Source organism: Mobula hypostoma, chromosome 14 (assembly GCF_963921235.1).
Source record: "Mobula hypostoma chromosome 14, sMobHyp1.1, whole genome shotgun sequence".
Classification (NCBI taxonomy): domain Eukaryota; kingdom Metazoa; phylum Chordata; class Chondrichthyes; order Myliobatiformes; family Myliobatidae; genus Mobula; species Mobula hypostoma.
This window is the reverse complement of record NC_086110.1, coordinates 79,756,943-79,782,755: the sequence shown is the minus strand read 5'-3', so window position 1 is coordinate 79,782,755 and position 25,813 is coordinate 79,756,943. Positions and strand designations below refer to the sequence as shown.

At 44.0% G+C, this 25,813-nt stretch overlaps 1 protein-coding gene across 1 annotated transcript in view; it reads right to left on the bottom strand.

The window, feature by feature from the left end:
* LOC134356376 (vacuolar protein sorting-associated protein 4A) overlaps nucleotides 1-25,813 on the bottom strand; it is a 107,415-nt gene that overhangs the window by 6,605 nt on the left and 74,997 nt on the right. Inside the window, exons 6-10 of the mRNA XM_063067298.1 lie at nucleotides 21,849-22,005; nucleotides 17,957-18,105; nucleotides 17,206-17,287; nucleotides 16,891-17,110; nucleotides 15,047-15,187 (exon numbers count right to left, since the gene is read on the bottom strand). Coding sequence (XP_062923368.1) covers nucleotides 15,047-15,187; nucleotides 16,891-17,110; nucleotides 17,206-17,287; nucleotides 17,957-18,105; nucleotides 21,849-22,005 — 749 coding nt within the window. The remainder of the gene's footprint in view (nucleotides 1-15,046; nucleotides 15,188-16,890; nucleotides 17,111-17,205; nucleotides 17,288-17,956; nucleotides 18,106-21,848; nucleotides 22,006-25,813) is intronic.

Here is a 25,813-nt window from a genome sequence, read left to right as displayed (position 1 = left end):
TAATTTTTGCTTCCTCGTATGCCCTCTCCTTTGCTTCAACTTTGGCTTTGACTTCTCTTGTCAGCCACGGTCGCATCCTTTTTCCATTCGAAAATTTCTTCTTTTTTGGAATACATCTGTCTTGCACCTTCCTCACTTCTCAGATAAACTGCAGCCACTGCTGCTCTACCGTCCTTCCCGCCAGTGTCCCTTTCCAATCAACTATGGCCAGTTCCTCTCTCATGCCACTGTAATTTCCTTTACTCCACTGAAGTACCGACACACTGGATTTCGGCTTCTCTTTCTCAAACTTCACAGTGAACTAAGTCATGTTATGATCACTACCCCCCCCCCCCAAGGGTTCCTTCACCTCAATCTCTCTAATCACCTCTGGTTCATTACACAACATCCAATCCAGTACAGCCGATCCCCTAGTGGGCTCAACAACAAGCTGTTCTAAAAAGCTATCCCTCAGACATTCTACAAATTCTCTCTTGAGATCATGGGGCATTGGAAGTTTGAAGTTCAATTCCGGTGCCATCTGTAAAGAATTAGTGCATTCTCTCTGTGAGCAGAAGGGTTTCCTCCCATAGTCCAAAGACATACCAGTTAATCGGTTAACTGATCATTGTAAACTGACCTGTAATTAGGCTAGTGTTAAATATAGGTGGTTTGCTGGGCAGTGATGCTTGTTGGGTCAGAAGGGCTTCTTCCACACTCTATCTCTAAATAAATAAATAATTTGAGAGCAAAATGGAAAGAATACAGAACCACGTTGATCCTTAGGGGAATAATGTGTGGGTGAGGTCTTAAATGATTATTTCTTGCCTGTATTTACCACCAAGGTCACGGAAAGGAAGAAACTCAAGAAAGAGGAAAGTTATGTAATAGGGAGATTGCGGATAGGGAAGTAAGGGATTTTAACTTCCCTAATTTAGACTGGGACTATCATGTGTTCAGGCAGTACAGTGGTGCTAGAAAGTCTGTGAACCCTGTAGAATTTTCTGTTTCTGCATAAATATGGCCTAAAATGTGATCAGATCTTCACACAAGTACTAAAACTAGATGAAGAGAACACAATTAATTAACACAAAAAACTTACTTTTATTTATTGAGAAAAATTATCCAATATTACATGTAATTGTTGGACAAAGTATGTGATCCTTTACCTTCAGTAATTGGTGTGACCCCCTTGTACAGCAATTTCAATCAAACTTTTTCAGTAACTGTTGATCGGTCCTGCACGTCGACTTGGAGGAATTTTAGGCCATTTCTCCTTACAAAACCACTTCAACTCTCAGATGTTGGTGGGGTTCCTTGCATGAACTGCTTGCTTCAGGTCCTTCCACAACATTTCTACAGGATTAAGGTCAGGACTTTGACTCGGCCATTCCAAAACATGAACTTTCTTCCTTTTAAACAATTCTGTTGTTGATTTATTCGTGTCTTTTGGATCATTGTCTTGCTGCATCATCCAACTTCTATTAAGTTTTAGGTGACGAACTGCTTCCCAGACATTCTCATGTAAAATGTCCACAAGACCATAAAAGATACGAGCAGAATTAGGCCATTCAGCCCATCAAGTCTCTCCGTCATTCCACCGTGGCTGATCCTGGATCTGACTCAACCCCATACACCTGTCTTCTCCTCGCCATCTCCTTTGATGCCCTGACCAATCAGGAAACAATCAACTTCTGCCTCAAGTATACGCATGGACTTGGCCTTCACCACAGTCTGTAATGGAGCCCATAGACTTACTGCTCTCTGGGTAAAAAAAAATTCCTCCTTCCCTCTGTTCTAAAGAGTTGCCCCTCAATTTTGACGTTGTGCCCTCTAGTTCTGGATACTCCCACCAGAGGGAACATCCTCCCCACATCCACCCTGTCTAGTCCTTTCAATATATTTGGTAGGTTTTACTGAGATCCCCCCGCATTCTTCTAAATTTCAATGGTGCCTCACAGTAACCTCAACATTTCTGGAATGATGCTCATGAATCTTCTCAGGACTCTCTCCAATGACAACAAATCCTTTCTGAGATTTGGAGCCCAATATTGTTGACCAACGGTCCCCAACCACCGGGCCGTGGACCCGTACCGAGGAAACGATATGATTCGGTGATATGAGTCAGCTGCACCTTTCCTCATTCCGTCACACCCACTGTTGAGCTTGAATGCACGAGGTCATTACCCACGCGTCATCCATGTCAGCGCGGGAAGATCAACTCCTCGAGCTTGCAAATGACGGTAGGCTGAAAAGTATGTTTGACATAACATCACTGCCTGCATTCTGGATCAAAGTCAAGACTAAATATCCTGAGATAGCCACGAAAGTACTGAACAACGTTGCTTACATTTCCAACATATCTCTGCAATGAATGCAATGAAAACTAAATTGCGGAATAGACTGGATATAAGGAACCCCCTTCGAGTATCGCTGTCTCCCATCACTCTGGATAGGACCGTCTTGTTACAGGGAAACAAGCCAAGGGCTCCCACTGATTCAGCGATATTGGTGTGTTGCAATGATTTTATATGTTCATACGAGGAAAATATGCACTGTGTACTTAATATCCAAATGTTACTTAAAATGTTATGATGCTATTGACTTAGATATATAACGATGTAACAATTACAGCACGGAAACAGGCCATCTCTGCCCTTCTAGTCCGTACTGAACGCTACTCTCAACTAGTCCCACCGACCTGCACTCAGCCCATAACACTCCATTCCTTTCCTGTCCATATACCTATCCAACTTTTCTTTAAATGATAATATTGAACCTGCCTCTACCACTTCGACTGGAAGTTCATTCAACACTTACTTCAAGCTCCCCTGTCCACCCCTGATAATCGACTTCTCACTATATTCATGCGAGGAAAATATGCGCTGTGTTTAATATTAAATTCGTTAGATAAACCCTTTTAATAGAACATAGAATTGTACAGCACAGTACAGGCCCTTCGGCCCACAATGTTGTGCCGACCCTCAAACCCTGCTTCCCATATAAGCCCTCACCTTAAATTCCTCCATATACCCTGTCTAGTAGTCTCTTAAACTTCACTAGTGTATCTGCCTCCACCACTGACTCAGGCAATGCATTCCACGCACCAACCACTCTCTGAGTAAAAAACCTTCCTCTAATATCCCCCTTGAACTTCCCACCCCTTACCTTAAAGCCATGTCCTCTTGTATTGAGCAGTGGTGCCCTGGGGAAGAGGCGCTGGCTATCCACTCTATCTATTCCTCTTATTATCTTGTACAGCTCTATCATGTCTCCTCTCATCCTCCTTCTCTCCAAAGAGTAAACCCGAGCTCCCTTAACCTCTGATCATAATGCATACTTTCTAAACCAGGCAGCATCCTGGTAAATCTCCTCTGTACCCTTTCCAATGCTTCCACATCCTGAGGTGACCAGAACTGGACACAGTATTGCAAGTGTGGCCTAACCAGAGTTTTATAGAGCTGCATCATTACATCGTGACTCTTAAACTCTATCCCTCCACTTATGAAAGCTAACACCCCATAAGCTTTCTTAACTACCCTATCCACCTGTGAGGCAACTTTCAGGGATCTGTGGACAAGTACCCCCAGATCCCTCTGCTCCTCCACACTACCAAGTATCCTGCCATTTACTTTGTACTCTGCCTTGGAGTTTCTCCTTCCAAAGTGTACCACCTCACACTTCTCTGGGTTGAACTCCATCTGCCACTTCTCAGCTCATTCCTGCATCCTATCAATGTCTCTCTGCAATCTTTGACAATCCTCTACACTATCTACAACACCACCAACCTTTGTGTCATCTGCAAACTTGCCAATCTACCCTTCTACCCCTACATCCAGGTCGTTAATAAAAATCACGAAAAGTAGAGGTCCCAGGACAGATCCTCATGGGACACCACTAGTCACAATCCTCCAATCTGAATGTACTCTCTCCACCACCACCCTCTGCCTTCTGCAGGCAAGCCAATTCTGAACCCACCTGGCTAAACTTCCCTGGATCCCATGCCTTCTAACTTTCTGAATAAGCCTACCGTGTGGAACCTTGTCAAATGCCTTACTAAAATCCATACAGATCACATCCACTACACTACCCTCATCTATATGCCTGATCACCTCCTCAAAGAACTCTATCAGGCTTGTTAGACACAATCTGCCCTTCACAAAGCCATGCTGACTGTCCCTGATCAGACCATGATTCTCTAAATGCCCAGAGATCCCATCTCTAAGAATCTTTTCCAACAGCATTCCCACCACAGATGTAAGCCTCACTGGTCTATAATTACCCCGACTATCCCTACTACCTTTTTTGAACAAGGGGACAACATTCGCCTCCCTCTAATCCTCCGGTACCATTCCCGTGGACAACGAGGACATAAAGATCCTAGCCAGAGGCTCAGCAATCTCTTCTCTCGCCTCATGGAGCAGCCTGGGGAATATTCCGTCAGGCCCCGGGGACTTATCTGTCCTAATGTATTTTAACAACTCCAACACCTCCTCTCCCTTAATATCAACATGCTCCAGAACATCAACCTCATTCATATTGTCCTCACCATCATCAAGTTCCCTCTCATTGGTGAATACCAAAGAGAAGTATTCATTGAGGACCTCGCTCACTTCCACAGCCTCCAGGCACATCTTCCCACCTTTATCTCTAATCGGTCCTACCTTCACTCCTGTCATCCTTTTTTTCTTCACATAATTGAAGAATGTCTTGGGGTTTTCTTTTACCCTACTCGCCAAGGCCTTCTCATGCCCCCTTCTTGCTCTTCTCAGCCCCTTCTTAAGCTCCTTTCTTGTTTCCTTATATTCCTCAATAGACCCATCTGATCCTTGCTTCCTAAACCTCATGTATGCTGCCTTCTTCAACCTGACTAGATTTTCCACCTCACTTGTCACCCACGGTTCCTTCACCCTACCATTCTTTATCTTCCTCACCAGGACAAATTTATCCCTAACATCCCGCAAGAGGTCTCTAAACATCGACCACATGTCCATAGTACATTTCCCTGCAAAAACATCATCCCAATTCACACCCGCAAGTTCTAGCCTTATAGCCTCATAATTTGCCTTTCCCCAATTAAAAATTTTCCTGTCCTCTCTGATTCTATCCTTTTCCATGATAATGCTAAAGGCCAGGGAGCAGTGGTCACTGTCCCCCAGATGCTCACCCACTGAGAGAACTGTGACCTGACCCAGTTCATTACCTAGTACTAGATCTAGTATGGCATTCCCCCGGTTGGCCTGTCCACATACTGTGACATAATCCATCCTGGACACACTTAACAAACTCTGTCCCATCTAAACCCTTGGAACTAATCAGGTGCCAATCAATATTAGGGAAGTTAAAGTCACCCATGATAACAACCCTGTTATTTTTGCATCTTTCCAAAATCTGCCTCCCAATCTGCTCCTCTGTATCTCTGCTGCTACCAGGGGGCCTATAGAATACCCCCAACAGAGTAACTGCTCCCTTCCTGTTCCTGACTTCCACCCATATTGACTCAAAAGAGGATCCTGCTACATTACCCACCCTTTCTGTAGCTGTAATAGTATCCCTGACCAGTAATGCCACCCCTCCTCCCCTTTTTCCGCCCTCTCTATCCCTTTCAAAGCACTGAAATCCAGGAATATTGAGAATCCATTCCTGCCCTGGTGCCAGCCAAGACTCTGTAATGGCCACTACATCATAATTCCATGTATGTATCCAAGCTCTCAGTTTATCACCTTTGTTCCTGATGCGTCTTGCATTGAGGTACACACATTTCAGCCCTTCTACCTTACTATCTTTACACCGTTTATTATGCTTCTCTTTCCTCAAAGCCTCTCTGTATGTTAGATCTGGCTTTACTCCATGCACTTCTTTCACTGCTCTATCGCTCTGGGCCCCATCCCCCTCGCAAATTAGTTTAAACCCTCCCGAACCATGCTAGCAAACCTACCTGCAAGGATATTGCTCCCCCTCAAGTTCAGGTGCAACCCATCCAATCTGTACAGGTCCCACCTTCCCCAGAAGAGATCCCAATGATCTAAAAATCTAAAACCCTGCTCCCTGCACCAACTCCTCAGCCACGCATTCAACTGCCATCTCCTCCAATTCTTACCATCACTGTCACGTAGCACTGGCAGCAATCCTGAGAACGTCACCCTTGAGGTCCTGTTCTTCAGCCTTCTGCCTAGTTGCCGAAACTCACACTTCAGGACCTCATCCCTCTTCCTGCCTATGTCGTTGTTCTCAACATGTATCATGATTTCTGGTTCCGGACCCTGGCACCCGGGAGGCAACAAACCATGCGGGTGTCCTTCTCACGTCCACAAAATCTCCTGTCTGCTCCCCTGACTATAGAGTCTCCAATGACGACAGCTCTCCTCTTCTCCATCCCACCCTTCTGCACCACAGGGTCAGACTGAGGGTACGAGCACACTACGCCGGATAATTTTGAAAACGAAGCTTTTTCTCTTCGTTTTGCCTTCCCGTCCACACTGAGCCGGCGTTTTCAGCCCCCGAAAACGGAGATTTTCCAAAACACTCTCCAGTGAATAAATCTGAAAACCGGCGTAGTGTGTACGGGGTAAATGGAGAGATTTAAAAACGTTGTCATAACAACGCCACAACAACGCTTTTTTCTGTTTCTGCTTGGTATTGCGCAAGCTGTTATAACGCGCAGTCGGTGTGAACGGCGTGAGAGTTAAATTGTAAAGTGAGCATTTTTGACTATTTAAAAACGCTGACATGACGTGCCTGAACAGATGTTCGTTGTTTTCTTGAACACCACCACCTAACAATTTCAGAACAGACGGCAACGAGACTGAAGCCAGAAGAGTTATGTACTCACCAAATACTTTAACCCATAGCTTACTGAATAAATAAGTATACTCACTTCGCCCTGTTTTCTGTCCTTGCTTGTATGAAGGTGGTTTACCTATTTATGCAAGTACTTCTCTGACAACAGATGTGTAACAACCTAATGTAACATGGTATAGAAATACAAGATAACCCTGATGCAGACGTTTTATACATTTAACAAGGTGCTTTATTAATGCAACAGAGTTAGTCAGTTTTTCAATGTTCGTCGTCAGCTGGGTCATACTGTCCATGAACTCCCTGTCGGTTGCCTCCATACACTCCAGTATTTGTTTTTTTTTAAGTTTTAAGTCCTCCTGCGCGAGAGCCAAGAGCAATTCCTTTAAAGTTTTTCTACTCTGTAACTGGACAAACGCGCACTAAGTATACCGTTTCTTCTTCGCTTGTTTTCTGTGTGTGTCCTGCGCATGCCCAGTAGGAGGAGATTCGCCCAAATATCCACCTAATGTGGATGGAGATATTTTGAAAAACGCTTAGTGTGGATGCCTGTCGTTTTTACTTGAAACCGGCGTTTTCAAACTTATTCGGCGTAGTGTAGACGTAGCCTGAGTGCCGGAGGCCCTGCCACCGTGGCTCACACCTGGTCGGTCATCCCTGCCAGTATCCAGGACGGTAAACTTATTATTCAGGGGAATGGCTACAGGGGTGCTCTGCACTACCTGTCTGCTCACCTTCACTTTCCCCCCTCTGACTGTCACCCAACGACCTGCTTCCGACAGCCTAGGTGTGACTACCTCCCTGTAGCTCTCATCTATGACTGCCTCATTCTCCCTTATGAGTCGAAGGTCATCCAGCTGCTGCTCCAGATTCCTTACACGGTCTTCCAGATCGCCCAGCCGTATGCACTTCTGGCAGATGTGACTCTGCGGGAGAGGGGCGTTCCCCCAAGACTGCCACATCTCACATGAGAGGCACATCACCGTCTCAGGAGACATTGTAAAAACTAACTGCGAGCTAGCTTGTCCTCCGCCTCTTCTCGTCGAAGCCTCTCGAGTCAAAGCCTCAAAGCTCCACTCCTTCACTGGCCCACTCACGCACTGGCCGCTTTGCTTGAGCTATCCCTTTATTTATCTGTTTGAGCTTTTCAAAATCTTTGTTCACCTGACCTCGATGGCCCAATCAGCTGCTTTCTGCTGAGTCTGAGCTATTCACATCTTGATTGTCTAATCAACGGCTTTCTGCTGATCTATTCAAATCTTGATTGACTTCATTGCACAGACCAACTGCCAGAATCTCAAGTCAAAGCCTCAAAGCTTTTAGAAACGAAATTCAGTGTATTAGCCACTTATCACTGATATTCCCGTCATGATTAACCACTCCCCACGAACAGAATCGCCAAAAACGATTTGCAAGGAAAAATAAAAATCGGCAGGTACACGCATGCGCACTGGTGCCCGCGCAAGGCTTCATGGTCATTGTAGTCTTTTATGGGTAAACACAACGTATTTGACTGCTACCCTTATCCGTTGGCAACCCTAGCCCCCTTCCCCCACCCCGCGTCTGCCGGTCCGCAAAAGTATGGCCAATATTAAACCAGTCCGCAGTGCAAAAAAAAGTTGGGGACCCCTGTTATTGACCATACTCCAAGCGCAGCCTGACTAGTGTCTTATAAAAGCTCATTATCTCCTTGCTTTTATATTCTGTTCTCCTTGAAATAAATTCCAACATTGCATTTGCCTTCTTTACCACAGACTCAATCTGTAAATCAATCTTCTGGGAGTCTTGCACGAGGACTCATTTGTTCCTCTGCATCTCTGATGTTTGAACCTTCTCCCCATTTAGATAATAGTCAGCACTATTGTTCCTTTTACCAAAATATATTATCATACATTTCCCGACACTGTATACACAAAATACAAAATAATCTGCAGACGCTGGGGTCAAAGCAACACTCACAACCTTTCCACCCTCCCCCCCACCTTTTTTATAGGGCCTCTGCCCCTTCCCCCTACAGTCTTGACGAAGGGTTCTGGCCCGAAACATTGGCCGATCTTTTCCACGGATGCTGCCCGACCTGCTGAGTTCCTCCAGCGTGTTGTGAGTGATACATAAAATACTCTGCAGATGCTGGGGTCAAAGCAACACGCACAACATGCTGGAGGAACTCAGCAGGTTGGGCAGCATCCGTGGAAATGAACAGTCAACGTTTCGGGCCCAGTACTCAAATTCACTTGGTCCATCTCAAACACTTCTCTCCCCTTTCTCGGTCTCCATCTCTGGAGACAGACTGGCAACTGACATCTTCCATAAGACCACTGACTCCCATAATTACCTTGACTATACCTCTTCCCATCCTGCCACATGCAAAAATGCCATTCCCTATTCCCAGTTCCTCCGTCTCTGCCGCATCTGCTCCCAGGATGAGGCTTTCTGTTCCAGGACATCTCAAATGTCCTCCTTCTTTAAGGATCATGGTTTCCCTTCTGCCGTCATCAATGGTGCCCTCACCTGTATCTCCTCCATTTCCCGCACATCTGCTCTCACCTCATCCTCCCGTCACCACAACAGGGACAGAGCCTCCCCACCAGCCTCCAGATCCAGCATATTATTCTCTGCAACTTCCACCACCTTCAACAAGACCCCACCACTAAGCACATCTTTCCCTCTCTACCTCCCTCTGCTTTCCGCAAAGATCGTTCCCTCCGCGACTCCCTGGTCCACACATCCCCCCCACAGATCTCCCACCCGGCACTTATCCCTGCAAGCGTAAGTGCTACACCTGTCCCTACACCTCCTCTCTTGCCACCATTCAGGGCCCCAAACTGTCCTTCCAGGTGAGGCAACACTTCACTTGTGAGTCTGTTGGGGTCACCTATTGCATCTGGTGCTCCTGGTGCGGCCTCCTCTACATCGGTGAAACCCGACGCAGATTGGGGGACCGCTTCGTCGAGCACCTCCACTCCGTCTGCCACAACAGGCAGGATCTCCTGGTTACCACCCACTTCAACTCTGCTTCACATGGCCACCTCTACTGCCATGTTGAGGCCAAACTCCAGTTGGAGGAGCAACACCTCATATACCGTCTGGGTAGTCTCCAGCCCCTTGACATGAACACTGAATTCTCCAACTTCCAGTAATTCCCTCCCCCTCCCTTCCCCTATCCCAGTTTCACTCTGCCCCCTCCCCCAGCTGCCTATCACATCCCTCATGGTTCCTCCTCCTACTACCCATTGTGCTTTCCCCTATTCCTTCTTCATCTTTCCTGCCTATCCCCTTACTAGTTTTTCACCTGGCACCTACCTGCCTTCTCCTTACCACCCTCCCCCCCACATTCATTATAGGGCCTCTGCCCCCTCCCTTTTCAGTCCTGACGAAGGGTCTCGGCCTGAAACATTGACTGTTTGTTTCCACGGATGCTGCCCGACCCGAGTTCCTCCAGCGTGTTGTGCGTGTTGCTCCCGACACTATATTCCATCTGCCACGTTTTTTGCTCGTTCTTTCAATTCGTCTGTTCTGCTGCAATCAAATTGCTTCCTCAGCCACTAGCTACCCCTCCACCTAGCTTCGTACCATCTGCAAACTTGCCACAAAGCCATCAATTCCATTATCTAAATCACTGACAAACAATGTGAAAAGCAGCGGTCCCAATACTGACCCCTGAGGAACATCACTAGTCACCGGCAGCCAACCAGTAAAGGCCCTTTTTATTCCCACTTGTTGCCTCCTACCTGTCAGCCATTCTGCTAACCATGTCAGTGTCTTTCCTCTAACGCCATAGGGTTTTACCTTGTTAAGCAGCCTCATATCAAATGCCTTCTGAAAATCCAAGTAAATGGCATCCATTGCCTCTCTTTTGTCCACCTTGCTTGTTAATTTCTCAAAGAACTCTTAACTGATTCGTCAGGCAAGATTTCCCTTTACAGAAACCTTTGACTCATTTTATCATTAGTATACAAGGTGACTCATTTTACCATTAATCTACAAGTACCTCAAAACCTCACCCTTAATAATAGACACCCAACACTTTCCCAACCACTTGAGGTTAGGCTAACTGGCCTGTAATTTCCTTTCTTTTGCCTTCCTCCCTTCTTAAAGAGTGGAGTGACATTTGCAATCTTCCACTCCTCCAGGACCATGCCAGGATCAAGCAATTCTTGAAAGATCGTGACTAATGCATCCGTTACCTCTTCAGCAACCTCTCTCTGGACTCTGGGATGTAGTCCATCTGGTCCAGGTGACTTATCCACCTTCAGAGCTTTGAGTTTGCCTGACACTTTATCCTTTGTAATAGCAATAGCACTCACTCCTCCCTGACACTCATGGTCCTCTGGCACACCGCTAGTGTCTTTCACAATAAAGACAGATACAAAGTACTCATTAAGTTCATCTGCCATTTATTTGTCCCCTATTACTACCTCACCAGCATCATTTTCCAGTAGTCCCAAAATCAACTTTCACCTCCCTTTTACTCGTTATATAACTAAAAAAAAATTTTGGTAACCTGTTCAATATCATTGGCTAGTCTGCCCTCATATTTCATCTTTTCCCTTCTTATGGCTTTTTTAGTTGCCTTTTGTTGTTTTTTTAAAAGCCTCCCAATTATCCAACTTCCCACTCACTTTTGCTACCTTTTATGCTCTTACCTCGGCTTTTATGCAGTTCTTAACTTCCCTTGTTAGTCACAGTTGCCTAGCCCTGCCACTTGGAACAACTTCTTCTGTGGGACATATCTATCCTATGCGTAGTGAACTATTCCCAGAAACCTCAGCCACCTCTGCTCTACTGTCATCCTTGCCAATATCCTCCTCCAATCCACCTGGGCAAGCTCCTCGCTCATGCCTCTGTAATTCCCGTCATTCCATTGTGATACAGATACATGTGACTTGTGCTTCCCCCTCTCAAATTTCCGTATGAATTCACTCATATTCTGATCACTGCCTCCTAAGGTTCCTTTACGTTAAGCTCTCTAAGATCTGGCTATTACACAACACTCAATCCAAGATAGCCTTTCCTCGAGTAGGCTCAATCACAAGTTGCTCTAAAATGCTATCTCATAGGCATTCAACAAATTCCCTGTCTTGCGATCTGACACCAACCTGCTTTTCCCAATCCTCTTGCATATTGAAATCTCCCATTACAAGTGTGTCATTACCCTTATTACATGCCTTTTCCAGCTCCCTTTGCAATCTCAAAGGTTTCAATGTCTTCATCCAATTTTGAATTCATTGTTCCCTCAACAATTGCAAACTGTTCAGGCCCTGCGGCAGCAAAGCAGCTTCAAATCATGATAGTCCTTCAAGATGCTTCACAGCTGGGATGAGCTTTTAGTGTTGGTGTGCAGTGCCCTTTTTCCTCCAAACATAGTAATGGGCATTTCTTCCTGAAGATTCAACTTCTGTCTCATCTGTCCACAGAATATTGTCCCAGAAGCATTATAAAACATCCAGCAGATCTTTTGCAAATTTGAGTCATGCGGAAATGTTTTTATGGAGAGCAGTGGCTTCCTCTGTGGTATCCGTCCATGAACACCATTCTTGTTCGGTGTTTTTCTCAGACTGGACACATGAACAGAGAACAATGTGCTCTTGAATCTTGTGATCTTTGCAGGATGCCCACTCCTAGGGAAGAGTAGTACAGGCTTTCCTCCTTTTGTAGACAATTTCTCTCACTGTGGACTGATCAACACTCTGTTCTTTAGAAATGCTTTTGTAGCCTTTTCCAGCTTCATGCGTCTCTACAGTTCTTCTAAGGTCTTATAAAAATTGTTTTAATCGAGGCAGGGTGTACATAAACCGATCTTTCTTGAGAAGAGCAGGGTCTGTCAATAATCTGGCTTTGTCTTTTTATAGGACAGGGCACCTCTACAACCCACACATCCAATCTCATCTCAATGACTGGAACAGCTGACTCCAAATAGCTTTTGTAGGAGGCATTGCCTCAGAGGTTCACGTACTTTTCCCAATAAATACATGTAATACTGGATATTTTTCTCAATAAGTAAATGAAGAAGTATAATTTTTTTGTGTCATTGTTTAATCGGGTTCTCTTTATCCAGTTTTAGGACTTACATGAAGATCTGATCATACTTCGGGTCATGTTTATGCAGAAATAGAGAAAATTTTACAGGGTTCACCAACTTTCTAGCACCTCTGTATATAGAAGGCCCTAGCAGGGAGACAACAAAGCCTGAACAATTCTTAGGGCAGGAAGACAACATCCATCATTAAGAACAATCGTCAGAAAGCTCTGCACCGCACATCTAAAGAAATAGTTGTTGGTGTCTTTGGTAGTCACACTCCTAAAGTAGAGATTGACATATCTTCTTCATTACTGCATCAATATGCTGCAATCATGTATAATTTGTTAATTCAAGTTTGTTTACTCAAGTTTGTTGTGTTAAGTCATATATTATGCTGCTGCCGAGAAAGCTAATTTTCATGGCATTTATATCATCTGTATGCTACTAACAATAAATTAGAACGATGTTATAGGAATGTGTGATTAAACTAGAGAAGATGCAGAATGTAAATGGGTTGGAGGGCTTTAGTTATAAGGAGAAACTGGATAGACTGAAATTATATTTCCTGGAGCAAAGGAGGCAGAGGGGCAGTCCTTTTCCCCAGTTAGACCATAAGACATAGGAGCAGAATTAGGCTATTCAGCCCAATGAATGTGCTCCACCATTCCATCATAGTGGATCCCGGATTCCACTCAACCTCATACACCTGCCTTCTTGCCATAACCTTTGATGTCCTGACCAATCAGGAAACTATCAATTTTCACTTTAATTATACCCACGGACTTGGCCTCCACAGCTGTCTGTGGCAGAGCATTCCACAGATTCACTATTCTCTGGCTAAAAAAATTCCTCCTTACTTCTATTCTAAGCGGTAGTCCCTCAATTTTGTGGCTATGTCCTCTGGTTTTGGACACCCCCACCATAAAAAACATCCTCCCACATCCACCTTATCCGGTCCATTCATTATTGGGTCGATTTCAATGAGATCTCCCCCCCCCCCCCCCCCGCCACCCCCCATGTTCTTCTAAATTCCAATGAGTACAGGTCCAAAGCTGCCAAAAGGTTGTCATATGTTAGCCCTTTCATTCCCAGAATCATCCTCACAAATCTCCTCTGGAATCTCTCCAATGACAACACATCCTTTCAGAGATATGGGGTTCAAAACTGTTGACAATACTCCAAGTGCAGCCCAAATAGAGTCTTAGCAATATCTTCTTGTTTTTATATTATATTCCCCTTGAAATGAATGCCAACATTGCATTTACCTTCTTTACCACAGACTCAACCTGTAAATTAACCTTCTGGGAGCCTTGCAGAGGATTCCTAAGTCCCTTTGCACCTCTGATGTTTGAATGTTTTCCCCATTTAGATAGTAGTCTGAACTTTTGTTCCTATTACCAAAATAGATTATTATATACTTCCCAACACTTCCATCCACCACTTTTTTTTACCCACTCTTCCAATTTGCCCAAGTCCTTCTGCAATCGCATTGCTTCCTCAGCTCAGCACCATCTTTCCTTGTGTCATCTGCAAACTTTACTACAAAGCCATCAATTCCATTCTCTATATTATTGACAAACAATGTAAAAAGCAGCAGTCCCAATACTGACCCCTGAGGAACACCACTAGTCACTGGCAGCCAAGCTGAAAAGGGTTGGAGAGTTTAAAACTAGAGGGTATAGATTTGAGGTGGAAAGGGAGAGATTTAAAGATGACCTGTGAGGCAAAGTTTACCACACAGAGAGGTGGCAGACGCCTAAAACAAGCTGTCAGGAAAAGTGGTAGAGCTGGGTCCATAGCAACATTTAAAAGACATTTGAACAGGTTTATGGATAGAAAAGAATGTGGGCCAAATGGGACTAGGTCAGGTAGGCACCTTAGTTGGTATGTACAAACTGAGTCAAGTGGCCTGCTAACATGCATGTAATTCTGTGATTAAGACTGAAGGAGAAATGGGTGGGGTAGGAAACCGTAATACTGGGAGAGAGCAAGGAGAAGCATCTGATCAAAGAAGGCATAAATGCTAAATGTAAGAACTCGCAGTCTTGATACCAGTCAGCTGAAAAATAAACTTCTACAAATCCAGCTCACTTCACACCCAGAGGTATTATTGCTAGTGTAGTCGACTGAACTGAGGGCCACAGACGGAGACACAGCAGCCTTTCTTATTCCACCACCTCCCCTACATTCCAGGCATATCATTATAGTGCACAAGGCCACAGCAAAGGTGCACAACAGCTGCCTTACCATGCAAACCACAGGCTCCAGCAGCTTATCACTGGGAACATCCACCCAGGTCATCTCAATGGCAGCTGGGTCCCCAGGAGAACAGGGCGTCAAAAGGTCATCCACCATCACATTTGGGTTTGTCCTGGATGAACCTTTCATCTAATGAAAGACAGGTCAGTTTACATTACTTAAATTTAAGAGCAAAGTATCTCAATTCAATCTAAACAGGTTAGCTAGTGAAACACTGGGCTCACTGCCATCTCATCCAGCAGCTTCACATAAAAACAGGTTAAATGAAAGGGATGTTCAACATAGTGATATGAAGAGCTTACTGATCCTTTTAATTTCAAACTCTACAAAGACTTTGATTGCATGACTGAGATTAGAAGATAAGAAGATTGAAAAGTGATAATAAATACTGAAAATTCACAGCAGGTCTGGCAGTATTTATGGAAAGAAAAACAGTTAATGTTTCAAACTGGAGACGTTTCCTCAGCTGCTGCCTGAATTGCTGGCCTTTTCAGCATTTTCTGCTTTTATTTAAATGTCTAGTATCGGCAGTTGTTTTAAATTACAGCTGAAATTTGATAACATCTGATTTTCAAGCCTTCACAACCATCTTGGTTCAGCAATATCTAATCCAAGACAACCTGAATCCAAACTACAAATCACTGTGCAGCCCATGGGCTTATGGCTCTGGATGAATTTCCCATGAGGGACCATGTCAAACACCTTACTAAAATTCATATAGACAACATTCAGTTTTACCTTTGTCAATCAGTTTCATCACCTCCTTAGAAATAAGGCAGTTTGTAAGACATGACAACAGGAATTCTGCAGATGCTGGAAATTCAAGCAACACACATAAAAGTTGCTGGTGAACGCAGCAGGCCAGGCAGCATCTGTAGGAAGAGGTGCAGTCGACGTTTCAGGCCGAGACCCTTCGTCAGGACATGATTTGTCCTGATTTGTAAGACATGATTTGCCCCATACAAACCCATGTTTACTGTCCCTAAACAAGCTATGTTTTTTCCAAATGCATGTACATCTTATCCTCACCAATTATCTCCAATAACTTCCCTACCACTGATGAGAGGCTTACTAAAATATACAGTTATGAGAGGTATAGATAATTTGAAGGGTTCCTGAGAGCCAGGTTTATTCCACAGAGGTTTGTGGGTTTATGGCAGAAGATTCCAGGACAAATAGTAGAGGTGTGCAAATTGCAATGCTGAAAAGACAGCTGGAGAGCTGTGTGGATGAGAAGGTTCAAAGGGATATGCAGCCAAATGGGATCAGTGTAGATAAGCATCTTGGTCAGCCGAAAGGCCTGTTTTTATGCTGTATAACACTCCAACAAGACACTGCCGAACCCAGTCAGACTGTTCTGACCTTTTCTGGAGAGACGAGTTCAGCCCCTCAGCATTTGCTATCATCTTGCTCAGGGGCAGAACAGGCTGAAGAGACACACTTTCTCAACCTGATCTAGATTCAAATCTTCACCAAGCTGGATGTAAAGGCCTTAAAAGATTAAATATTACCAAATTTCAGCTGTAATTAAATTTAAAATATTGCCCGACCTGTTGTGTGTTTTCAGTATTTATTATTGCATTTCAATTTTCTAATCTCAGTTACAACTATACCCTTTGATCAAAGTGTTCACCCTTTCTATGTTCCACAACCCCTTCACAGTTTCTGTGATGTGTGACTAACATCTGCAGCATTTTGATTTCCTAAAATCTCCATTTTTAACAATGGTCTCTGCAACCTGCACTTTTCTGATAAACCATCCAATTAATTGCCTTACCCAACAAACGATTAGCCTAGGAGGATTATATGACTCCCAATCAACCACTACTTACCTTTTTAAAATGGGTTGCTGATTGTACTTTCCTCACTGGCTGCATTAGTGCATCGCGTACAATAATGCAGATGTCTGCTCCAGAATATCCTTCTGTTTTTCTGCCAAGTTCTCTGAAGTCTGCCTCTGTGAGGCTGTGTGGGGTTGTGCCTAGGTGTATCTTAAACATGTGGATTCTTGCTGGCTCCTCTGGCAATGGGATATAAATCCGTTTCTCAAATCTTTGACAGAACAAACAAATAAAAACTTATCAATGTTTTCATGATGGATGAAAGTGTATGAAAATTCGATGTGAAATGGTACACTGAAGGCTGACCTCCTTCGAATGGCAGAATCCAGCACCCATGGGATATTTGTGGCTCCTAGAACCAAGATTCCATCACTGCTATTCCCAACACCTAAAGGAGGTGAAATCACAGTGAATAGAACACAATGGATTCTTCAAAAGCACGGTAACCATGATTCCCATGAAGTCTAGTCCCATTTATCTGTGTTTGACCCATATCTCTCTGAACATCTTTATCCACGTATCCCAAAAAATGTACAAACATTTTTTAAATAGTGTAATTGTACCCACTTGACCACTTCCCCTGGCAGCTCATTCTGTATAATGACCACCCACTGGGTGAAAACACTGCCTCTCAAGTTCCTATTAAATCTCTCCCCTCTTGTCTTAAACTGATGTCCTCTGGTTCGATTCCTCAGACTGCACATTCACCCTATCTCTGCCCCTCTTATTTTTAAAACATCTCTATAAGATTACCCTTCATCCTTCTATGCTCCAAGGAAAAAAGGCCCAATGTCCCTCTGTAACTCAATACCTAACAATACTCATGCAAATCACTTTCCTAGAACTGAAAACAATATTCCAAACACAGCCGCACCAAGGTCTCGTACAACTGCAACATTTCATTGCAAGCTCGATACTCAATGTCTTAACTGATGAAGGCCAGTATTTTCACCACCTTTTCTATCTGTGATACCACTTCCAGCAACCATATACTACTAAACTGACCTGCCTATGAAGTATATTAGTCTGCCTGGGAGTGACAAGGGCTCTATCATACCTTGCATCTGGACCAAAAATTCTGTTTTGATGCGCCTGGCCGCTTCACTCTCATTTTCATTCCTTGATCCACAAAGGGAATCAACCTCATCAATAAATATAATGGAGGGTTTGTGCTGTCGGGCCAACTCAAACAGATTCTTCACAAGCCTGAGGGATAAAAGAAAACAGCATTGATTACCTGATACATACAAAAGGCACTTGGAGAAGTTTGTGGATAGGAAACTGTGGGCAAAATGGAAGGGGTTAGACAGAGGAGCAGAGTTAGGCCATCTGGCCCATTGAGTCTGCTCCGGCATGCACCCATAGCTGATCCTTTTTTTAAATCTCCTCCTCAACCCCAGTTCCTGGCATTCTCCACATAACCTTTGATGCTCTGTCCAACCACTAGAACCTATCAATCTCTGCCTTAAATACACCCAACAACCTGGCCTCCACAGCTGCATGTGGCAACAAATTCCACAAATTCACCACCCTTTGGCTAAAGAAATTTCTCAGCATCTCTGTTTTGAAAGGGCGCCCCTCTATCCTGAGGCTGTGTCCTCGTGTCCTAGACTTTCCCACCATGGGAAACATCCTTTCCACATCTACTGTCTAGGCCTTTCAACATTTGAAAGGTTTCAATGAGACACCCCCCTCATCCTTCTGAATTCCAGCGAGTACAGGCACAGAGCCATCGAACGTTCCCTGTATGATAACCCTTTCATTCCTGGAATCATCCTTGTGAACCTCCTCTACATCCTCTCCAATGCCAGCACGTCTTTTCTAAGATGAGGGGCCCAAAACTGTTCACAATACTCGAGGTCAGGCCTCACCAGTGCCTTATAAAGCCTCAGCATCACATCCTTGCTCTTGTATTCTAGAACTCTTGAAATGAATGCTAACGTGGCATTTGCCTTCCTCACCACCGATTCAACCTGCAAGTTAACCTTGTGGGTGTTCTGCACAAGGACTCCCAAGTCCCTCTGCATCTCAAATTCCTGGATTTTCTCCCCGTTTAGAAAATAGTCTGCACATTTATTTCTACTACCAAAGTGCATGACCATGCATTTTCCAACATTGCATTTCATTTGCCACTTTCTTGCCCATTCTCCTAATCTGTCTAAGTCCTTCTGCATCCTACCTGTTTCCTCAACACTACCCACCCCTCCACCAATTTTCGTATCATCTTCAAACTTGGCAACAAAACCATCTATTCCATCATCTAAATCATTTATATACAGCACAAAAAGAAGTGGTCCCAACACCGATCCCTGCAGAGCACTATTAGTCACTGGCAGCTAACCAGAAAAGGATCCTTTTATTCACACTCACTGCCTCCTATCAATCATCCTATGCTGTAACCACGTTAGTAACTTTCCTGTAATACTATGGGCTCTTAAAAGGGCCTTCTGAAAGTCCAAATATACAACATCCCCTGCATCTCCTTGATCTATCCTACTTGTAATATCCTCAAAGAACTCCAACAGGTTCATCAGGCAGGATTCTCCCTGAAAGAAACCATGCTGACTTTGTACAACCCTGTCCTGTGTCACCAAGTAGTCCATCACTTCATCCTTAACAATTGCGTCTAACATCTTTTCAACCACTGAAGTCAAGCTAAGTAGTCTACAATTTCCTTTCTGCTGCTTTCCTCCTTTCTTAAAGAGTGGAATGACATCTACAATTTTCAAGTCCTCTGGCACCATGCCAGAATTCAATGATTTTTGAAGTATCATTTCTAATGCCACCACAATCTCTAACACTACCTCTTTCAGAACCCTAGGGTGCAGTTCCTCTGGTCCGGGTGACTTTAGGTCTTGCAGCGTTTTGAGTACCTTCTCCCTTGTAACAGTAACTGCACCCACTTCTCTTCCTTCACACACTACAAAATCTTGAAGACTTTTACCATCTACTTAGATATTATTTGCTAGCTTGCTTTCATATTTCACTTTTTCCCTTCTACACTTGATCTTAGCCAAAAGGCCGAAAAGCGATGACTTTTTCCCTTCTAATGATTTTTTTAGTTGTTCTCTATAGGTTTTTAAAAACTTCTCAATCCTCCATCTTCCCACTAATTTTTGCTTTGTTGTATGCCCGTTCTTTTGCTCTTACAATGGCTTTGACGTCCCTTATCAGCCATGATTGTACTACTTTACCATTTGAGTATTTCTTCATTTTTGGAATACACATACTTTATTTTTGATTCGGGTTACAGAATTACCCAACAAGTCTTGCACACATATGCAAAAGGCAGTTGGAAATGTTCATGGGTAGGAAAGGGTTAGAGCAGGGGTTCCCAACCTTCTTTATGCCATGGACTCTAACCATTAACCGAGGGGTCTGTGGACTCCAGGTTAGGAACCCCTGGTTTAGAGGGATGTGAGCCAAATGGAACAAAGTAAGTTAGGCAATTTGATCAGCATGGACAAGTTAAGCCAAGGGGTCTGTATTCTGTATTGTATGAATTCTCCTAGAACATCTGTTAAGGAAAAGAGGATTTAAAAAAGATCTCAGAACATCTTTTAAGGAAAAGAGGATTTAAAAAAGATCTCTGAAAGGTGAAGGAGATTGTCCTGGACTACACCATACATTCCTGTGCCTTTCATATGCTAACCATACTTCATAGACTGTGTGTGTGAATTTAAGAATGAAGATCAGAGTTTTAATTAGTTCATCAAGCAGTGGTACAGGAATATTTACAAACTCTTGGGGGACATGGTGCAGAGTATCTGAGCATCCTCCAGGATCGTGAAGAGGATGAATCAAGCCTAAAGGGGAAAACAAATGAGCAATGAACAGTACATGTTTGGTTCTTTCCTCAGTTGCAGAAGTCCCCGAGTTCCTTGACATCCCAATTTTCTCAGGTTAACCACAGCAACTATCATTTTTCAGCTATGCAAAGTCCAAAATTCTGGAATTTGCTTCAACGTCTCTAACTCCCACTCTGTTAAGATATTGCTTAAAACCCACTTCCTTGACAAGCTCTATGTCATCATTCCTAATACTTCTACGTGTTGGAGTCACATTGAAGCAGCTTGTGTTTTTTGCTGATGAAGTGGAGTTCACTCTTCCAGGAATCAAAGACAGGGAGGTACAACATAAACATACAACTTGTTTCAACACAAGAAATTCGGAAGACACTGGAAATCCAGAGCAAAACACACAAAATGGTGGAAATCAGCAGGCCAGGCAGCATCTATGGAAATAGATAAACCATCCTGTCCTGGTCTCAGCTCGAAATGTCAACTGCATCAGTAACTCTTTGTTTGCTAGATTATCCACTAAGTAAAAAAAAATCTAAATTTCACAAAGCATCCTGATAATATTCTCTGAATCAATTTTACTGAAATAACACTCTGGGTTAGTCTTGCAACAATTAGTTCAGTGCTTGTTGGACTTGGGTACTAGTTCCTACACAAGGTCCAACAAGCACTGTGCCTCACCGGAAAGTTTCATCTTACATCAGCTCACTCCTTTCAACCGAGACCAAAGGTTGAGCCTGATCTACCATTTCTAATGTTACAGGTCTAACCTTCAAACCAAACAGAGCAATCCCCCAAGGACTTCAATTCTTTCAATATGCGAAGAAAGCTGAGCGGCTATTGATGTAAATAATTACACTAACGTCACGTTTCTTTCTGTTCTCAATAAAACAGACTGCAAGTGAACATGGAGCATCTACGGAAAGGAGTCAACAGTCAACGGTTACTCAGCCTGGCCTGCTGAGTTCCTCTTGCATTTTGTGTCTGTTGTTTGGATTTCCAGCATCTGCAGATTTTCTCTTGTTTGAAAGTGAACATGTCCATATCACCAAACTTTTACTTAAGTCCTGTGTGCTAGGGGTCTGCTGAAAGATGGAACTGCTCCTTACACAGAAGATCATGGGTGCAGATATCAGAGATTTCACTTACTTCTCACTTTCTCCTAACCACTTTGACATGAGGTCAGATGAAGACACAGAGAAGAATGTGGAGTTATTGGCCTCTGTTGCTACAGCTTTGGCCAGGTAGGATTTTCCTGTACCTGGAGGGCCAAACAGCAAGATTCCACGCCAAGGTGTTCTTTTACCTATAGACATGAACAGACCACAGTAGCAATTAGATTACCCCAGCCACGATCCTACCAGGATTAAGAAGGGAACAAAAAACACAAGCTGCCATTAGTTTGGTTACATCAACACCCAAGAACCAGGCTAACTTATCTCTTCAATCACAAAATCATTTACATTTATGGCACAAAATACAGTTATCTGGCCCATCACATCCATGCCTGCCAAAATGCAGCTATTTATAGTCACATAGCAACAGATTCTTTAGATCAACTTGTCTATGCCAACCAAGGTGCCTTCCTGAGCTGATCTCGCCAGTGTCTGACCCCTAAACGTTTCTTATCCATGTACCTGTACAAACATCTTTTAAATATTATCACTGTATCCACCTTGAACACTTCCTTGGGAAGCACATTCTACCACCTTCTTCTCTCTCAACTCTGGTTTAGGACTGCCCTCACCTTGGTAAGACTGTGACCCTCATAATTTTATACACCCCTATAAGGTTACCCCTCAGTTTCCTTTGTTCTTATGGTAAAGTGACCAGAACTGCACACAACATTCAGATGCGGCCTCACAAATATATGGGATTCCCGACCTACCCTTGACCTGTATTCTTGTGGTAATCCAGGTAATCTTATAAATATCAAAGTTCCTGCTTACACCAGTCTTCAGGTAGCACGTTCCTGGCATTCATTACACTTTAGGAACTTTTTTTCCCATATCTCTATTATAGAAAACATACAGCACAATACAGGCCCTTCAGCCCACAAAGCTGGGCCGAACATGTCCCTGCCTTAGAACTACCTAGGCTTTACCCATAGCCCTCTACGTTTCTAAGCTCCATGTAGCCATCCAGGAGTCTCTTAAAAGACCCTATTGTTTCCGCCTCCACCACCGCCGCCAGCAGACCATTCCACACACTCACCACTCTCTGCATAAAAAACTGACACCTGACATCTCCTCTGTACCTACTTCAAACACCTTAAAACTATGACCTCTCGTGCTAGCCATTTCAGCCCTGGGGAAAAGCCTCTGACTATCCACACGATCAATGCCTTTCATTGTCTTGTACACCTCAATCAAGTCACCTCTCATCCTCTGTAGCTCCAAGGAGAAAAGGCTGAGTTCACTTAACCTATTCTCATAAGGTATGCTCCCCAATCCAGGCAACATCCTTGTAAATCTCCTCTGCACCCTTTCTATGGTATCCACACCCTTGCTATAGTGAGGCGACCAGAATTGAGCACAGTACTCCAAGTGGGGTCTGCCCACAGGGTCCTATATAGCTGCAACATGACCTTCTGGCTCTTAAACTAAATCCCACGATTGATGAAGGCCAATGCACCGTTTGCCTTCTTAACCACAGAGTCAACCTGCGTAGCAGCTTTCAGTGGCCTATGGACTCGGACCCCAAGATCCCTCTGATCCTCCAAACTGCCAAGAGTCTTGCCATTAATGCTATATTCTGCCATCATATTTGACCTACCAAAATGAACTACCTCACACTTATCTGGGTTGAACTCCATCTGTCACTTCTCAGCCCAGTTTTACATCCTATCAATGTCCCGTTGTAACCTCTGACAGCCCTCCACACTATCCACAACACCCCCAATCTTTGTGTCATCAGTAAATTTACTAACCCATCCCTCCATATCCTTATCCAGGTCATTTATAAAAATCACAAAGCGTTGGGGTCCCAGAAAAGATCCCTGAGGCACACAATATGGCCTGTCTACAACTACTCTTTGCCTTCTGTGGGCAAGCCAGTTCTGGATCCACAATGCAATGTCCCCTTGGATCCCATACCTCCTTACTTTCTCAATCAGCCTTGCATGGGGTACCTTATCAAATGCCTTGCTAAAATCCATATACACTACACCTACAGCTCTACCGTCATCAATGTGTTTAGTAACATCCTCAAAAAGTTCAATCAGGCTCGTAAGGCACAATCTGCCTTTGACAAAGCCATGCTGACTATTCCTAATCATATTATGCATCTCCAAATGTTCATAAATCCTGCCTCTCAGGATCTTCTCCATCAACTTACCAACCACTGAAGTACGACTCACTGGCCTATAATTTCCTGGGATATCTCTACTCCCTTTCTTGAATAAGGGAACAAGATCCGCAACCCTCCAATCCTCCGGAACCTCTCCCGCCCTCATTGATGATGCAAAGGTCATTGCCAGAGGCTCAGCAATCTCCTTCCTTGCTTCCCACAGTAGCCTGGGGTACATCTCATCCGGTCCCAGTGAATATCCAACTTGATGCTTTCCAAAAGCTCCAGCACATCCTCTTTCTTAATATCTACATTCTCAAGCTTTACAGTCCACTGCAAGTCATCCCTACAATTGCCAAGATCCTTTTTCGTAGTGAATACTGAAACAAAGTACTCATTAAGAACCTCTGCTATCTCTTCCGGTTCCATACACACCTTTCCACTGTCACACTTCATTGGTCGTATTCTCTCACATCTTATCCTCTTGCTCTTCACATACTTGTAGAATGCCTTGGGGTTTTCCTTAATCCTGTCCGCCAAGGCCTTCTCATGGCCCTTTCTGACTCTTCTAATTTCATTCTTAAGTTCCTTCCTGCTAGCCTTATAATCTTCTAGATTCATATCATTACCTAGTCTTTTGAACCTTTCGTAAGCTCTTCTTTTCTTGACTAGATTTACAACAGCCTTTGTGCACCACGGATCTTGTACCCTACCATCCTTTCCATGTCTCACTGGAACACACCTACTCAAAATCCCATGCAAATATCCCCTGAACATTTTCCACATTTCTTTGGTACACTTCCCTGAGAATATCTGTTTCCAATTTATGCTTCCAAGTTCCTGCCTGATGGCCTCATAGTTCCCCTTACTCCAATTAAACCTTTCCCCAACTTGTCTGTTCCTATCCCTCTCCAATGCTATGGTAAAGAAGATAGAATCGTGGTCACTATCTCCAAAATGCTCTCCTACTGAGAGACCTGACACCTGACTAGGTTCATTTCCCAATACCACATCAAGTATAGCCTCTCCTCTTGTAGGCTTAGCTACATATTGTGTTAAGAAACCTTCCTGAACACACCTAACAAACTCCACCCCATCTAAACCCCTCACTCTAGGGAGATGTCAATTAATATCCAGGAAATTAATATCTCCCACCACAACATCCCTGTTATTATTACTCCTTTCCAAAATCTGTCTCCTTATCGGCTCCTCAATGTCCCTGTTACTGTTGAGTGATCTATAAAAAACACCCAGTAGAGTTATTGACCCCTTCCTATTCCTAACTTCCACCCACAGAGACTCCGTAGACAACCCCTCCATGACTTCCTCCTTTTCTGCAGCCATGACACTATCTTTGATCAACAGTACCATGTACCACGCCCCCACCTCTTTTGCCTCCCTCCCTATCCTTTCTGAAACATCTAAAGCCTGACACTTGAAGTAGCTATCCCTGCCCCTGCACCATCCAAGCTTCTGTAATGGCCACAACATCATAGCTCCAACTGCTGATCCACGCTCTAAGCTCATCCGCTTTATTCATGATATTCCTTGCATTAAAATACACATCTCAATCCATCCGACTGCGCACGTCCCTTCTCTATCACCTGCCTATCCTCCCTTTCACACTGTCTCCAAACTTTCTCTGTTTGTGAGCCAACCTCCCTTTCCTCATTACTTCAGTTCAGTTCCCATCCCCCAGCAATTCTAGTTTAAACTCTCCCCAGTAGCCTTAGCAAACCTCCCCGCCAGGATATCGGTCCCTCTTGGATTCATGTGCAACCCGTCCTTTTTGTACAGGTCACATCTGCCCCAGAAGAGGTCCCAAT